We start from the raw sequence: 17,954 nt of genomic DNA on the forward strand, positions 1-17,954 counted from the left end.
TTATTATCTGGATTCTTGCACCTTTAAGATTGTTTGCATCAATTTTTGAACTACATAAAATCTAATTTATTGTATATGTTTATAAACAGAACCTAATGTTCAATTAAGATGGAACTGAATTGGCCTGCTTATCTGAAAGTAATGTCTTAATTGCTTTTTTGTCGATGAACTGAATTAGTGATGATTTAGTTCAGTTCTCCGTACAGAATGTAAAGTGATTTGTTGTATTTATTTGCACCCCACGGGTGTCAAGCGTACTGGCAGCTATTTCTGTTTTCCAATGGTTCGCGGTGCCAACAATTGGAAATCCCCACTGGGAAGTTCTGGTAATAACAATCCATCAGTTATTTCTCTTTATGATTTGTGATGCCAGTCAAAACAAGTGTTGTCTCTACCACATTAGATAAATGAAAACTCCAAGAAAGCACATTTCATGAATTCAGGATATCCCAAAAATGCTTCACAGCCAATAAAGTACTTTTTAAGTGTAGTCACTTTTGTAGTGCAGCAAATAATAATCATCTTTCTGAACATCTGGAGCCCTGCAATGTTCAGGAGAAGACTCTAGCAGTGCATTAGATAGTATTAGATGCCATCAAAGTTTGAGGAGGGTTAGGGGGAGGAAGTGAGAATTATTATAGCTTGCCTTGATTTAAAAAGATCATAGTATATAACAATATGGTGGATGTTTTGTATTTTCAGATTTTTTAATTCCACTGGACATGGTAAACCTAAAAATTACTCCTGTTTTTCTACCAATACAACCTCAGCAAATGTTGCTTCCCAGTTTGTTGGTGAATATTCTGGTTCTAACCAGTAGGGGGAAGCAATAAATCAGTAATAAGTCTGTGGTAGAGATACGAAAACATAAAAGCAAAACTACATAGTGTTCTCACTATACTAAGGAATGTCTGAGATAAATTGTGGCTACGAGTAAATATCCTGGTGTCTGAGCAGTGTTACTTTGTAAATCGAGCCTCCATAAACGTTTCTGAAAGAAAAACCCCTGCTTAACTCAAAACATCCAAAAATCAGTCAGATTAATGTAATTCCAATTTGATTTGCAGGCAAAAGACAGAAATATGTATCAGTTTTCCAGCATCTGCATTATTTTGCCTATGGACAAACTAATGCTAACTGTAAAATTCTTGCAACGTTGTCTGGTTGAAGCACTTAAAAAAAGTTTTGATCTGCAGCAGTAGGTATCTTGCTCTGTAAGCATATCTGGCTGACAATATCAAGTTTTTTTTCAGACAAAGCCTTTACTAATTCCTTTTTCAGGAAATTATCTGTTTGGGGAGCAGACACAGAAAGGTTTCATAGCAATTTCTTGTGTGATACATTATTTTGCCTGCCTTATTATGCACAAAGTGAGGCATCAGCCATACAGTGCTAGAATACACCTATTTATAAGGACCAGGTGAAACTTAATTAGTGTTACATTACATATTTACTGCCAGAAGACATTTATAGCCATTTAGAAATGAAACGCAAGAGAAAATGGGTATATCTAGGTGGCAGTTGGATAGTAAACTAGCTTGTTCCTGTTTATTGCAGTTTACTTCAAGGTGTGTCAGGCCAGTAGGATCTGAGAATATAAAGTTAAATTAGTCAAAAATTTGCAAGAGATATGGATAGCATCTTGCATTTGTGTAGAAAAAACATCCTAAGATGCTGCACAAGAGTATAATCAAACAAAAAATGAATCCTAAACTAAAAAATGAGATATTTAGGAGGGGTGACCAAAAGTTTCATCCAAGAGTCACATTTTAAGGAGCATCTTAAAGTAGATGGTGGGGAGACGGAGGGTTTTAGGAAAGAATCCAGATCATGGGCTTTTGCATGCTGAAGGCATAGCTGCCCATGGTGAGGCAAAGTGTCGAATGGAGAGTTTGGCCTGGGGTGTGGGGGTCGGTGGGAATGGTGGTGGTAGGGCGGGAGCATGTTAGAGGGAAGCTGAAGTCGTGAAGGGATTTAAACATAAAGATGAGAATGTTAAATTGGTGGATTTGGGGGTCAGGGAGTTCAGCAAGGACAGGCTGATAGGAGAGCAGGACCTGGTGCAGAATTAGAACATAAAACAGGAGTAGGTCACTGAGTCTGCTCCATCATCCAATTAGATTATGGCTGACTTGCACCGCAACTCCATTTTTCCTCCTTTTCTCCATATTCCTCGATACCCTTATCTAACCAGCATCTATCTTATACAGTCTTTAAAACTTCAATTGTCCTAGCATTTGCTGTGTTTTGGGGGAGAGATGTTGGAGGAAATTTCTACTATCATTTAAATAAAAAAGTGCTTCCTGATTTTGCTCTTGACTGGCCCAGCTTTCATTTTAAGATTATGTCCTCTAGTTCTTGATTACCCCCCACCAGAGGAAATCGTTTCTCCGTATCTACTCTATCAAATCCTTTTAACATTTGATCAGATCACACCTCAAGAGAATATAAGCCAAGTTTATGCAACCTGCCCTCATAACCCTCCAAGCACTGGTCTAATTTTGGTGACTCTGTACTGTACCCCTCCAAAGCTAACATATTCTTCCTGAGGTGTGGTGCCCAAAGCTGAATGCAGTACTCCAGATGAAATCTGACCATGGCTGTATACAACTGAAGCATAACTTCTTCCTCTTTATATTCCAGTCCCGTTGAGATAAAGGCCAATATTCCATTAGACTCTTTGATTGCTTTTTGTGCCTGTCTACTGGCTTTTAATAATTTATGCACTTGGACTCCTAAATATCCTTGCTCCTCTACTGTTCCTAGTTGCTCACCATTTAGATAAAACTCTGATTTAACTTTCGTGGGTCCAAAGTGGATGACCTCCCACTTGTCCATATTGAACTCCATTTGTAATAGTTTTGCCCACACACTTAAATCTGTCCCCTTGCAACTTCCAGCTCCCATCTCACTACTTACTGTCCCTCCTCACAGTGTTATCTGAAACCCGGATATACAACTCTTTATTCCTTCATCAAAGTCATTAATCTGGTGAAAAGTTGTGACCCCAGGGCAGTTCTCTGCGGCACGGTGGTTAGCACCGCAGCCTCACAGCTCCAGCGACCCGTGTTCAATTCTGGATACTGCCTGTGTGGAGTTTGCAAGTTCTCCCTGTGTCTGCGTGGGTTTCCTCCGGGTGCTCCGGTTTCCTCCCACATGCCAAAGACTTGCAGGTTGATAGGTGAATTGGCCATTATAAATTGCCCCTAGTATAGGTAGGTGGTTGGGGAATATAGGGACAGGTGGGGATGTGGTAGGAGTATGGAATTAGTGTAGGATTAGTATAAATGGGTGGTTGATGGTCGGCACAGACTTGGTGGGCCGAAAGGCCTGTTTCAGTGCTGTATCTCTAAATAAAAAATAAAAATAGGAACGACACTTGTCACATCCTGCCAGTCAGCGTACCTATCTTTTTATCCCCATATTCTGACTCCTACCTCCCTATCCAATTTCCAACCAAGTCAAATGGCTACCTCCAATTCCTTGTCCCCTCATTTTTGCTAATTTCATTTTGGAACCTTATCAGATGCCTTCTGGAAATCCATATAGATAAAAATTCATAGTCACTCCCTTATCTAACTTATTCGTGACCTCTCAAAAAAATTTAACTAGATACAGGGAGCAGAATTTTGGATGAGCTGAAGATCATGGATGGCAGAGGATGTAATATTCAAAACTGGAGGTGACAAAGGAACAGATGATAGTTTCAGCTGTGGATGGCTGAAGCAGGAGAAGATGCAGGCAATGTTGAGTAGATGGAAGTGGACTGTCTTTATGATGTAGAGTATATGGGCCAGAAGTGCCACTTGGGGTCAAATGAGAAACTGAGATTGTGAGCAGTCTGGTTTGGTCTGAGACAATGGTTTGGGAGAGCAATGGCATTGATGGCAAGAGTACAGAGTTTGCGGTGGGGGCAAAAGATGATGGCTTCAGTCTTCCCAGCGTTTAATTGGAGGATATTGCAGCTCATCGATGATTGGATATTGGACAAGTAGTCGAACAGCACAGAGGCAGTGAAAGAGTCAAGAGAGAGAGGTAGTGGAGGGAGAGAGCTAGGTGTCATCGGCATTAATATGGAAGCTGACCCATACCTGCTGTCGTTGTTGCCAAGGGACAGCATGTAGATGAACAAGAGGAGGGGGCTGAGGAGAGATCCTTGTCGGAATCTGGAAGTAATGGTGGAGTATGAGCAAAGAAGCCATTGCTGGATATACTTTGGTATGATTGTATAAGTAAGAGTGAAACCAAGTGGGAGCCATTTCACTGAGTTGGACAGTGGATATGTAGTGTAAGAAATGTGAAAGCATTTTTTCCCTCAGAGTTGTACATGTTTGGAATAATCTGCTGCGTAAGAAAGTAGTCAAAGCTACTTATTCGAAATGCAGTTTATTGGTAGGACAAATGGGCTGAAGTATGAAAGAATGAACTTCAGTAGATCAAATGATCTTTTCTCATCTGTGCCTCTTCCTTATGTTCTTACTTTCAGACTAAATTGTTATTTTTTTACTACTAAGTGTTTTTTTGGCACTTTCTTTTCCAGTGCACATTGATATTTGCATTCTTTGATTTTGTTTAAGAAAACCATTATAGCTTGTCTGTTGCAGCATGTAATTAGCCAGTGTTATTGACCTATGGTATATCAAATGAGTTGCTATAATGTTTTTCATCCCTGCTGTTTACAGAAGGAAAACCTGATAGCAAGCTTGGATGCTTTAGGGGAAACTCTTTGCTATCACAATAGCAACATTCCTACAGAACAGCCAGAGGCTACTATAGTGCACCACCGAATGGCATTTGTCAGCATTGCGTTATTCACTGTACGTCTGCTACAAATAATTCTCCCTGTGGAAAAGGTGAGATGATTATCTTGTACATTTTACAGAACAATCACGGTCATAATGGGTAATAATTGGCAGTTATTTCCACTTCATTCAAAAACTGGACCTCATGTACAATGAAATCTATATTTACATCTGTGTGTATATTTATGTGTATTACATAAGAACTTGGAGCAGGAGTTGGCAATTCAGCCCCTCGAGCCTGCTCCGCCATTCAATACGATCATGGCTGATCTCATCTCTGCCTCAACTCCACTTTCCTGCCCGTTCTCCATGATCCTTCAACCCATTACAAATTAAAATCTGTCTATCCCCTCCTTAAATTTACTCAATGTCCCGGCATTCACCGCACTGTGGGGTAGTGAATTCCACAGACTCACGACCCTTTGAGAGAAGTAATTTCTCCTCATCTCAGTTTTAAATCTGCTACCCCTTATCCTAAAACTATGGCCTCTCGTTCTGGATTGCCCCACCAGAGGAAACATCCTCTATACATCTACTTTGTCAATCCCCTTAATCATCTTATATACCTCAATTAGATCTCCTCTCATTCTTCTAAACTCTAGAGAGTAAAGGCCTAAACTGCTCAATCTCTCTTCATAAAACAAACCCCTCATCTCTGGAATCAATCTAGTGAACCTCCTCTGAACTGCCTCCAACGCAACTATATCCCTCCTTAAGTAAATATTGAATGACTATGGTTTGAGGGTTATCATAGTTACTCGGTATATTAAGATGTTGATAAAAGCAAAATACTGCGGATGCTGGAAATTTGAAACAAAAACAAGAAATGCTGGAATCACTCAGCAGGTCTGGCAGCATCTGTGGAAAGAGAAGCAGAGTTAACGTTTCGGGTCAGTGACCCTTCTTCCGAAGAAGGGTCACTGACCCGAAACGTTAACTCTGCTTCTCTTTCCACAGATGCTGCCAGACCTGCTGAGTGATTCCAGCATTTCTTGTTTTTGTATTAAGATGTTGATCCTTGTTTCTGGGGTATACTGGTCATTCTAACTTTTTATATCTAGAATTTCCTGTTGGGTCTTTTATAACATTGCTATCTAGCTCACCTTTCATAGTGTGAAGTGTCTGACCTAACAGTGGAAGAGTGCAGGCACTGGAACATGCAATAGTAATGGCTAGATGAGCAAGACCGTATTGGTTGATGAGAACTTTGAAAGGATTCCCTTCGTTTAATATTGACAAGCTATTGCGCTGAGGGTTACAGCCAGAACAACGATTGTGGAGTAATTTGCAAAAAATATTCTGGAAAATGCAGTCTGTATTTTATTATCATGGTCTGTATATGGGACTTGGGACAAAATATTAGTTTGCTGGTACCAATCACAAACTTTTCTCTTTGAGTGAACCTTTGGAAATGCTGATACAACCTATAGCTTTTCTTTGTGAAACAGCCAAGAAATAGGGTCTGTTGTACACTGGTAGACAGCATATCACTCGTTGTAGAAAATTTATTTTATGATGACTTGAAACAATGCAGAATTCTCAAGCAGCTTGCCTCTTCATTCGTAAGTTTCCTTGATGCTTCAGCATGTTTATTGGGGTGAATACCCTTGCTTCACTCTGCACAGCACCTCTATCCACAGTGCAGTTGTCAACATTTAGAGATGATCATATCTATCTATTAAGAAATAATGCCTGTTACCAAAAATCTGGCTCACTGAACTGAGACTGAGTACAGTAAAATTACAATGTGATACCTCCAGTGAATGTTCGTGATAAATGAGGCTTAAAGCTTAAATGACATTGGCTGGCTCTTCCTGGTTATTTTATAGGATCAGACAATCTAAACAGGGACTGCTAATCTGACAGAATTACTGGTGCACTGATCAAAATCAAGATTTTATGTAATGACATTGTACAAAGGAGCTGTCTTCCTTCTCAGCTGTTGTTTGTCCTCCATTATAAGGAGGGCCTGTGTTCAATCTGGAGCAACTCCATTCGTTTTATCGGGATTGACATTACAGATAGTCTTGGGAATAACTCTGGAGCCACTTGACCTTAACTAAATTAAAATATGAATCGTTGGACTCCAGAGGGCTTCTCAAAGTCATTTTCATCTGCAATAAATTAGAGTTAAGATAAACCACTGCACATATTATTATCCTTCCCATATGTGCATTCCAAAATCTCAAAGGTATATTGTAGGGTTCACAATCCGAGGAGCATAATTTTGCACATCTTTCAGTCATGTTTCAGGCAGCACAGTGGCGCAGTGGTTAGCACAGCAGCCTCACAGCTCCAGTGACCCGGGTTCAATTCTGGGTACTGCCTGTGTGGAGTTTGCAAGTTCTCCCTGTGTCTGCGTGGGTTTCCTCCCACATGCCAAAGACTTGCAGGTTGATAGGTAAATTGGCCATTATAAATTGCCCTTAGTACAGATAGGTGGTCGGGAAATATAGGGGGATGTGGTAAGAATATGGAATTAGTGTAGGATTAGTATAAATGGATGGTTGATGGTCGGCACAGACTCGGTAGGCCAAAGGGCCTGTTTCAGTACTGTATCTCTAAATAAATAAAAAATAAATCTAGGCCTCCTTTGTACAATACGTTGCGTGAAATCAGAAGAGACGCAGTATACAATCAAACTTTACTTTGTACACTCACTCTAAGATGTCTATGGCAATCCCTTGAACTCACCTGTGAGAAATGTTACGACCGAGGCAGGAGGAATGCACTGTTCGTTCTAGTCCTACTTCTCCACAGATCGCGACATATATTTTAAGTTTTCCCACTTAACGATACAGTCAATCATATACTCTTATTTTTCCCAGAATAGAACACATTAACTAGGTTTCTTTAATGAACAAAATTATCAGTTTATTCTATAACAGGTCTTAACTAGTAATGAAGTAAAGCATGAATACACAGATGGAAATTTTTTAAAGTTCCCTTTTTATCTTAGCCCCTCATACTCTCTCTCACATACACACACATACATACATGCACCAGTTAACCAGAAAAAAAAGGGATTTTTTAAAATTCAGAGCTCTGTTACAGACGAAAAAAACACTTGGGCTGATTACTTGCTCATTTTTGAAGAAAACAGCAGATGAGATATGTTGTTCCAAAACTGGTGTACAGTCTAGCCTCCGAGTATATGTAGACAGGTCACTGGCATCTTTTAGAACAGTTCTTTTCCAGTGGTGTTGAGAACTATTTTTAGCAGGCTTTCTTCAAAGACAGGAGACGAGATAAATTAACTCTGTCTTTTAGAGATACAGGAAAGCGAACTGGGCTGTGGTCTTCTCTCCTTTCTTCACTTCTTCAGGCTAACTTTATCAGCTGCTCACTCCAGAAGGTAAAACACACTCTGACTGCTAAACCAAAAGCTTTAGTTTTCTGTTCTCTCAGGTGCACGCTGCTGTTGCCAGGCTTGTCCAATCAAGGGGCACGCCTGACTTCTCTGCCCACATTTTCCCCGTTACCAGGGTTTCTGTTCTATTTTTAACTTGAGTCATGTGACAACCAGTCAACATTGTTGCCAAACTAGTTTTTTCAGTGCCCTCTTGAAACAATACTGGTCCAACATTTATTCAGTTTGACTATGAATTCCTCAAAAAATATTTTAACACAAAAAAATCACTTCTGTAACAAAGCTGTCTTGAGTTTTCTTCTAATGATAACTTTCAGTGCTGATGTATTTTACAAGAAATACAGCAAGCAGACCTTCCTTTCCCCAACCCCCCCCCTTTCCTCCTGCACCCCCACCCCATAGCACAGTCCAACAATCATGTAGTCTTTGACATTTACTGAAGAAACTTCTTCCAAGTTTCATCTCAGTCTGGTTTATGGTTAAAAATATAAGATGCCACTTCTCCAAATAACACAGACAGGAGGGTGAAAGGGTGAGTGTTCAATTACTGGTTAGCAGCAGTTTGGGAACAGACATGTTATGCAGAATTACCCTAATGTGATGTGATCTGATAATTGGCCACATGAATGGCAGTAGTGGATTATGTGCAATGTTGTACCACTGGCATGGACCTGATGGGCAGAATGGCCATCTTCAATTCTATAAATTACACTTTAAGGGCGGCGCAGTGGTTGGCACCGCAGCCTCACAGCTCCAGCGACCCGGGTTCGGTTCTGGGTACTGCCTGTGCGGAGTTTTCAAGTTCTCCCTGTGACCGCGTGGGTTTCTGCAGGGTGCTCCTGTTTCCTCCCACAGCCAAAGACTTGCAGGTTGCTAGTTAAATTGGCCGTTGTAAATTGGAGAATTGTGGCGATGTGGTAGGGAATATGGGGTTAATGTAGGATTAGTATAAATGGGTGGTTGTTGGTTGGCACAGACTCGGTGGGCTGAAGGGCCTGTTTCAGTGCTGTATCTCTCTATGACTGTGACCACTTGGAAGAAGCACTGAGTGGTGCAAGGGCATAGAATGTACTCTTGAGTGGAGGATTTCAACGTCCATCACCAAGAGGGGCTTGATAGCACCATGACTGGCTGAGCACTGCAGGATATATCTGCCAGACAGTGCCTGTGGCAGGTGGTCCTTGTGGAGACAACGTCCCATCTTCACACGAGGACACCGTCCATTGTATTGTGTTCCACTACCACCATGCTAAATGGAATAGATTCAGAATAGATCTTGCAGTTGAAAACTGGTCTTGCATGAAGAGCTGTGGGCCACCAAGCAGCAGCAGAATTGAATCCCGCTATAATCTAACCTCATGGCTCAGCATATCCCTCACTCTACTATTACCATAGAACCAGGGGGTCACTCTGGTTCACTGGTTCACAGGTGAGTGCAAAAGACAAGACTGAAGCACTCGCAACCATCTTCAGCTAGAACTGCTAAGTGGATTATCCATCTCGGCCTCCTCCTGAGGTTCCTATCACCATAGGTGCCAGTAGTCAGCCAATTCAATTCACTCCAGGTGATATCAAGAAACAACTGAGCGCATTGGATACAGCAAAGGATAGGGGCTCAAAAATATCCTGACTGTAGTGCTTAAGACTTGCACTTCAGAAATAGCTGTAGCCAAGCTGTTCCAGTGCAGCTACAACACTGGCATCTACCCAACAATTTGGGAAAACTACCCAGGTATGTTCTGTCAACAAAAAGCAGGACAAATTCAATCTGGCCAATTACCGCCCCATCAGACTACTCAATCTTTGGCAAAGTGATAGAAGGCATAATTGACGGTGCTATTAAATGGTACTTGCTCACCAATAACCTGCTCACTACTCAGTTTGGGTTCTGCTGGGACCACTCACTGCAGACCTTATTACAGCCTTGGTCCAAACAAAAGAGCTGAATTCCAGAGGTGGGATGAGAGTGACTGCCCTTGTCATCGAGGCAACATTTAACCGAGTGTGGCATCGATGAGCCCCAATAAAAATTGAAGTCAGTGGGAATCAGGGGAAACTCACCACTGGCTGGAGTCAAAGCTATCACATAGGAAGATGGTTGTAGTTGTTGGAGACCAATCATCTTTGCCCCAGGACATTGCTGCTGGAGTTCTTCAGGGCAGTGTCTTTGGCCCAACGATCATCAGCTGCTTCATCAATGACCTTCCCTCTATCATAAGGAGAGAAGTGGTGATGTTCTGTGATGATTACACAGAGTTCAGTACCATTTGCATCTTCTCAGATAATGAAGCTGTCCGTGCCCGCATGCAGCCAAGACCTGAACAACATTCAGGCTTGGGCTGATTAGTGGCAAGTAGCATTGGTGTGAGGCAATGACCATCTCCAAGAGATTAATTTAACCAACTCACCTTGACGTTTCAACGGTATTACAATCGCTGATTGCCCCATCAATATCCTGGGGTCGCCATGTACCAGAAACTGGACTGGACCAGCCACATAAATACTGTGGCTGCAAGAGCACGTCAGAGGCTGGGAATTCTGCAGCAATATCTCCCCTCCTGACTCCCCAAAGCCTGTCTACCATCTGCAAAGTATAAGTCAGGAATGTGATGAAATGCCTTCTGCTTGTTGGAGCTGCTCATCCAGGCAATACTCAAGAAGCTTGACACCTTCCAGGACAAAGCAACATTGGCAGCTGTGTGTACCATCTACAAGATGCACTGCAGCAACTTGCCAAGGCACCTTCAATAGCACCTTCCAAATCCATGACCTACCACCTGGAAGGATAAGGGCAGCAGATGCATGGGAACACCATTACCTGCAAGTCCCCCTCCAAGTCACACACCACCCTGACTTGGAACTATATTGCCATTCCTTCACATCGCTGGGTCAAAATCGTGGAACTCACTCCCGTACAGCACTGTAGGAGTACCTAAACTGCAGCAGTTCAAAAAGTGGCCTACCACCACTTTTTCGAGCACAATTAGAGATGCTGGCCTTGCCAGTGATGTTCACATCCCTTGAAAGAATAAAAAAGTTTCCAGTTTGTGTTGTGATGTCAAGGAGAATTGAACCCACTCATTGCAACTAATTTGGGAACAGAAAAAGTAGCTACACCCAATTAACAGATTTACTGATTAAGCTATTATGCTAAGGGATAACTGAGAAACACTAATAGTCCTATTGATATCGAGCACCACACCACCACCCCCACCCTACCCCCAACCCTAGTTTTCTCTGCTCCTGTCCTTTAATAGTCATTATTTGGGGTATAGTTCCAAGAGGCATCTTTCAAACTGATTGTAGAAATTTTGGAGAATAGCCTCTGGTATGTTGTTCCTTTTGGTTCAAAGGCTTCCCTGACTCCTGATTTGTGAACCATGAGTGCTGAACTCATGAGTGATTCTCTCAATTCTCTATTATAGCACATCTTACTGGCCATGCTTCAATTATGAATGGAGCAATTGGTGTCAGCAAATTATTCCAGCATGAGGAACATCACAGTCAAGCCTAGTGCTTTCTTTATCAGATGTTTGTCTTGTTACGACCAAGGCGGGAGGAGTCTACTGTCTTCTAGTTCCACTTCTCCACAGGACACAACATATATTTAAATATTTACCGTTATGGTCAATCATATATTCTAATCTTTATCCCAGAATAAAATACACCAACCAAGTTTCTTTAATAAACAACAAAATTATCAGTTTATTATCAAACAAGACTTATCCAGTAATGAAGCAAAGCATTAACACGCAGATTGTAATATGAAAGTTCCCTTTTAAAATTTTCCACACACACTGAAAAAAATGCATAAATTCTCTCTGCAGAAGTCTGTTACAAAAAAGACAAAAAAAATACATTGGACAAATACTTGCTAATTCATGATGAAAAAAAGAGAAAATATGGAAGGAAGTCAGTTGTCACTTTTGGTCTGGCATCCTGGTATACAGAGACTGGTCACTGGAATCTGTTCTCAAATCGTTCTTTTCAGGCAGTGTTGAGAATTACTCTGGCAGATTTTTCTAGCTTCTCAGGAGAGATGCAGCACCAGGGTTTTTAGCAGTCCCACACTAGTTCTTTGCAGGGTTTCTTCAGAGGTAGAGAAAGTGGTGAGCTGGGTGATTTCTTTTTCCTTGGCAGGCAAAACACCAGCTGTCTTCAAAACAATTCACATCCCAACTGACTTGAAAACAATGTTCAAACCCCAAAACAGAAAGTCAACCTCCTAATCTCCATAAATCTTGACATGTGACTTCTCTGTAAACCTCTTCCCCAGGTCACCAAGGTTTCTGTTGTTTACTGAGCTTAAAGCACATGATTTCCAGCACAGGTTATTTTCAAACAACATCTCAGTGTCCTTTCAGTGAACTGTCAACAACAAAACAAAGTCCAGCATTTATAAGATCTTCAGCCTTCCAATGACTCCATCTCCGCAATTTAAATATGAACCCTCAAAAAAAATTTAACAACAAATATAAAAGCATCTTCATAACAGCCTGAATATGCACTTTCCAGCAGGAATCTTGGAGCTCGTTGTCTTTTTCTCTCTCTAGCATTGGGACACTGAAAATGTTTCCTATTCTAGCCCTCAGTGTAATTTGGCAATTCAGTAGCAGAAAAGTATATAAATATGTCTGTATAGGGATAATAATAGAAGCACTTATTCTCCAAATTCAAAAATAATTGCAGAAGATATCTGAAACACTAAATTAAATTACAATTATTTTTGCTGGAAGTAATTATTTTGATCTTCCACCGAATCAAACCTGCAGCTCAAGCAGCTTTACATTTTGTGAAATTGAGCATAAAAGTCAGTTTAGAAGGAGTTTATGTAACCCTGAGTTAATAACCTGCACTTGGAATCTATCCTGGCAAACTGTATAAGTTTCAGCTTTTTAATGTCTTGCTGGAAATGATTTTATTTGTGACTGATTTTAAAGCTTTTAATTCTCTCGTAGGCTAGTGAGGTTCTGCCAGAGAGCATAGGAAATGCTCTGTATCTTCTGTCCCTGGATGTCTCATTCCGTTTGAGCTATCTCAGCATTCATGAGTCCATCACTGTGTACTTGGAACAGGTCAGCCCGGAGAGTTACAAGATGTATAAGAAAGCCACAGAGATAGCACACTCGATGGAGTATACATGTACTTTTATCAAGGAGGTTGAAGCAAAGGTATTTACTCTTACTGTTTTATTTATAGTTTATAGTTAGGTGGTAAGGACTGTGGGTGGTTTCCTTCGAACTGATCATTGCAAGTATTTTTGTTACTAGGGTTTCAACCCCTTGTGTTTTATTTGTCAAATAAACAGATAGTGACATGTTTTCTTGTAGGCTTAAAACAGACGATTAGCTATTTATTAAACAATATTCATTCCCAAAATGGTCGTAACCACACCAACGTATACATTCACTCCCTTGCGTGTGCACATTAGAATAGATAGAGAGGAAAAGGGTAAGTGATTTGAAATGAGGTAGGTGTTCAGGGTTCACAGTAACCTGTTGAAACTTTTTGGAGGACAGTTTCTCTTTTAAAGTTGCAGGCCTGGGTTGTTTGTAGATTTCTCTGATGGTTGAGACTTCAGTCTAGAGGTGGTGGTACTTTCCGTTCTCTGCTATACCAAGTAGAAGGGTAGAATTTGCAGCAGAGCTACTTTGTTTTTTTCTGGATCTCTCACAGTTCTTGGCTAGATTGACTTTTGTTATGTCGTTGTGATCGCTCCCCTCTCTCTCTCTCTGGAGAGCTACTTTTTAAGGTAAAAAAAGCATGTTGCCTCATTTAGGAGATGCAGGGCCCCCTCCCTGTGGTGACCAACAATGGACCAAGATGTGGCTACTTCACACCTTCTTTGTTTCAGAAGAGCCCATTCAATCCAGGAATGATGCATTCAGGATGGGTGTAATTGAAACCTCCTTGGCTTGGAATGTATCCTTTTGTCCCCAACAGACAGTGAGACAGTTTGAATACACAGTGCCAGGTCGTCTGACCTTTGGCGGCCATTATGCAGCACATTGTTCACTTTTTTTAAAGGAAAAGTCAATTTTTATAAACCTTCAGTTTGGGTTCTGCATTTTCATTGCTGCACTTCTCATAAGCTTGACAATAGGATCTGAAAACATTTGTTGAAATTGACTTTTTTCAAAGAGCAACTCTTGTTACTGTTTTCACAACAAGTAGGACAGTTGAATATTTTCATGGTACTGCTCTACTTGAAAGCGTGAATCAGTTTATAAACTCTTAGTGCAACACGTCATCTTGAATGTGTTTTTGCAACTTTGCAATTTTCAACCATTTATTGTATATTTTTTTTCAGAAACTTTAATCTCATTTTAACTAAAAAGAAATGCTTTACGCCCTTTTGCACCATGCTCTATAAGAATAGTGCAATAAAGATGCTCCCAAGCATCTGCCAATGTCATTCATTCTGGCTTCAGAGATATAGCAGAGTAGCACCTGGTATCTTTCTTTTAATGCTTGCCTGACTCCTCGGGCTGAATTTTGAAATGCCGCTGAGTGCGGCAGCAAGTGCGGCGTGATTTGAAAATTGTGTTTTGAGGTCGACACTGGGTCCCGTCGCCTCCGGAACATGAAGCAATTTTAAAAGGGAGGCCGAGAGGGAGTAAATGGGAAGCTCGCATGCCTCCAGTTAATTGGCTGTTGAGCTTATTGAGGAGGTCATTGAAAGGCTTGGCAGGAGCAGTTTATAAGTTTCGATAGAAGGCACAGGGAAAACATCATGTCTGGGACATAGCAGGGTGTAGAGGTTGTGAACATTACGGGGGGCCATGAGGGCTGTTTAACATGTTACAGAAATGCCGAATGAAGCTCAGTTGCTCAAACAATGCCAGACGAGTTATCGCTGGAGCTGAAAGACATGCATTTGTCAATGGTGAGTGGTAGGAATCTAGAGAGAGGCATGAGGCCCGTGGCATCACTTGGGCAGCCGGAGTTGGTAGGAAAAGGCCTGAATGAACTAACCCCAGCTGAGGGAGTTGAGATGGGAACGGGCTACTCTGACATTGGACAGAGCAGCCAGGATGAGCTTCAGCATATGCAAACTCCTGGACAGGAGGAAGCCAGAGAATCATAGCCAGTGGCTGCAAAGGGAGGAAGGTGCTGTTTAGGGCACCAGGTCTACGCCTAGAATAGGCCACCTGCAAATGACAGACTGCCAGTGCCGTAGGAGGCTGCGTCTGTCCAACCAGATGGTCTCTGACATTTTTGCTCTGATCGACAATGACCTGAGGCCTCATGACCCTCATGGAAATCCCTTATCTGCAGCCAAGAAGGTCAACGTCGCCCTGACTTTTTATGCAACTGGGTCGTTCCAGGGAGCAGACCTAGGTGGCATCTCGCAGTCGGCAGCTCATCACACCATCAGGCATGCCACAGATGCCATATTCCGGAGGGCAGGGGACTACATCCACTTTGACATAGGTGGGCCAGTGCAGCCAACCCCTTAGGTGGCAGTGCTTCAAGATCCACAGCACACATTGGTTTCCTCCATGCCTTTCACCTCAAGATAGTGCTATCAAATGATAGTGCTATTGATGGCCTCCCATCTCACCATCCCCCACGGACTGATGCGTTAGCACTCTGACGATCCCCAGCGCCCCTGCCTCCATTGGGGTAAGATTGTGGAGCGAGGCCATACCATTGCCTGTTTGAATCATTTCCTGTGCATTGTGGGCTCTCTGTTCCTGCAGGATAAGTGGATTCATGAGAAGGCTACCCTCCCTCATCTCTTGCAGCATGACATCCAAGTGAACTGCTGTGCCCCTCAGTGATGCCCCTTTCTGAATAGCGATGTTGGCTGCTGTCTTGGTGGCGCGACTGGACACTTGATCTGACAATGTTAGGGAGAACTATGGACTTCCTGTGACATCAGCTTATATGCATGCTGGTGTTTACAGAGTTGGTGACATGCTAGCTGGATGCCGCTGGCCACTCAGCTTTCCAGACCTCATCGGGTCTTTGAATATCTTCCGACACTGGACCCATGTCCTCCTGGTGACTCCCTGGCTGCTGGCATCTGTTGCCATCTCTATCCGTGCCCTTTCTGTTTCTTTCGGTGGATTTCTTCTTCTGCATGCTGGGAACAAAACATCTCTCCTGTCAGACAGTGCATCCATTAAAACCTCAAGGAAGGCATCAGAAAATCATTGGTGCCACCCGGGGACGCCTGCCTGCGCTGGGCCTCTGAGATCTCTGTTGCTCCATTGCTTAAGTGAACGGCAGGCCCAGTTATGGGGCTACTGTTTCCCTTTTCAAAGGGCCCTCCAATACTGGGTCCCGCCCCCAGGCCAGTTGGGCCCTTTGCATTTTGAACTAGCGTTAGGCAAGGTCAGGACCTGGAAATGTTCTGGGCGTCGGGCCCCCGACCCTGGAATGAAAATTCAGCCCCAGTTCCTGAACCATAAATGCTAAACCTCTCAATTCTCTGTATATAGTATATGTTATATTGATTTGCCATTCTACTGGGGACTCCTTGGGTGTGACCATTTTAAAGAAAGAGAAACTTGTGGCTAATGAACAATTCAGTTTGAATTGTGCTTACTTACTGAAAATATGCAACTTTTTTTCTATTTTATTTATAACTGTTTGGCATATGCAGCCTTTGCCGTTATTAATTTATTTGTGAGGTAATATTCATTGGTGTAAATCTTTGGTGAGATTTTGAACAGAATTCTTCCTGCATGAAACTCAATTTAAAAAAAGTTACCTGACTACCAAATAAAGATAAATAATTTAGGAATCTGAGGGAAAATCTCAATGGAACAATAATTGCATTTTGATACTAATTACATTTTTTTTGTACAGTATGTATCAGTTATAACCACAATTTCTATTGCAAGCACAGACATTAAAAACCTGTGAATTGTATGTTTTTGAAACAGTTTAGACTTGATGTTAAAATAAGAATTTTTTGCAACTGTTGTAACATTTACAGACTGCTTTATACAATGGTGTTTTATGAAGAGAGATTCCATCTTTGTCACTGGAGAGATAGAGAAGCCTGAATACCCACATATCATCATCATTACAATGATGTCATGTGGAAATAACGCAACAACTTTTTTGTGATGCAAAGTAATAGTTTGGCAACTTCTTTTGGGTGCCTTCCATATTTGAATAGTGATGGTATTCTGATGACTCTTGTCAGATGATGGCTTTAGTATATAGTGTATAGTACATTGCTAAAAAATTTTTGGAAAATGAAAATGATCTTAACCTAATTGTATTTCCTTTCTCTAGGGTGAAAGGAATCTTCTGGACCTGATAGAGTTTGCAGGCCAAGCTGTGACCAGCCTTCCCTATCATCAGCAGCTACAGCTTGTCCAAAAATATATCGAAATCTGCTCAGAAATGTAAATAGTGGCGATTTCTCATGAAATTTACATCTTCCCCTAATAAACCTAGATGCAGAATTACACCGAGGATTAACAATGCCACTTTTCTAAATGTACCTTCTCATCAGTAAAACCCAAGCAATGCCTGTTTTGATTTATTAGAATATGTTAAAGCCATTTTCTTGGAATAGTTTAGCAAATCCGATTCTTTTGCCTAAATTGAAAATGAATGTGATTTGTTTTGGTCACATAATTGTTGATGGTGGTTGAATGGATGGTGCACTCCAGTGTAGAATGTGAGTGGTTGTCCTTAGATCTGTAAAACATTTAGGTAGTTTTATTAGTCCATTGTATGTGTCAAAACAGTTAGCAATGTGTCTCTTTTAAAAAAAAAACTTTAATATCTATTGTTAAAAGTGAATGTAATATAAATAT

The 17,954-nt window shown here is 41.5% G+C and overlaps 1 protein-coding gene across 4 annotated transcripts in view; it reads left to right on the forward strand.

The window, feature by feature from the left end:
* Positions 1-17,954, forward strand: part of rttn (rotatin) — a 336,287-nt gene that overhangs the window by 43,054 nt on the left and 275,279 nt on the right. For all 4 annotated transcript variants that reach the window (XM_068032345.1, XM_068032341.1, XM_068032344.1 and 1 more), the window contains exons 11-13: positions 4,683-4,853; positions 13,131-13,343; positions 17,425-17,537. In XM_068032345.1, coding sequence (XP_067888446.1) covers positions 4,683-4,853; positions 13,131-13,343; positions 17,425-17,537 — 497 coding nt within the window. The remainder of the gene's footprint in view (positions 1-4,682; positions 4,854-13,130; positions 13,344-17,424; positions 17,538-17,954) is intronic.

This window comes from Heterodontus francisci, chromosome 5, assembly GCF_036365525.1.
Source record: "Heterodontus francisci isolate sHetFra1 chromosome 5, sHetFra1.hap1, whole genome shotgun sequence".
NCBI classification, from domain to species: domain Eukaryota; kingdom Metazoa; phylum Chordata; class Chondrichthyes; order Heterodontiformes; family Heterodontidae; genus Heterodontus; species Heterodontus francisci.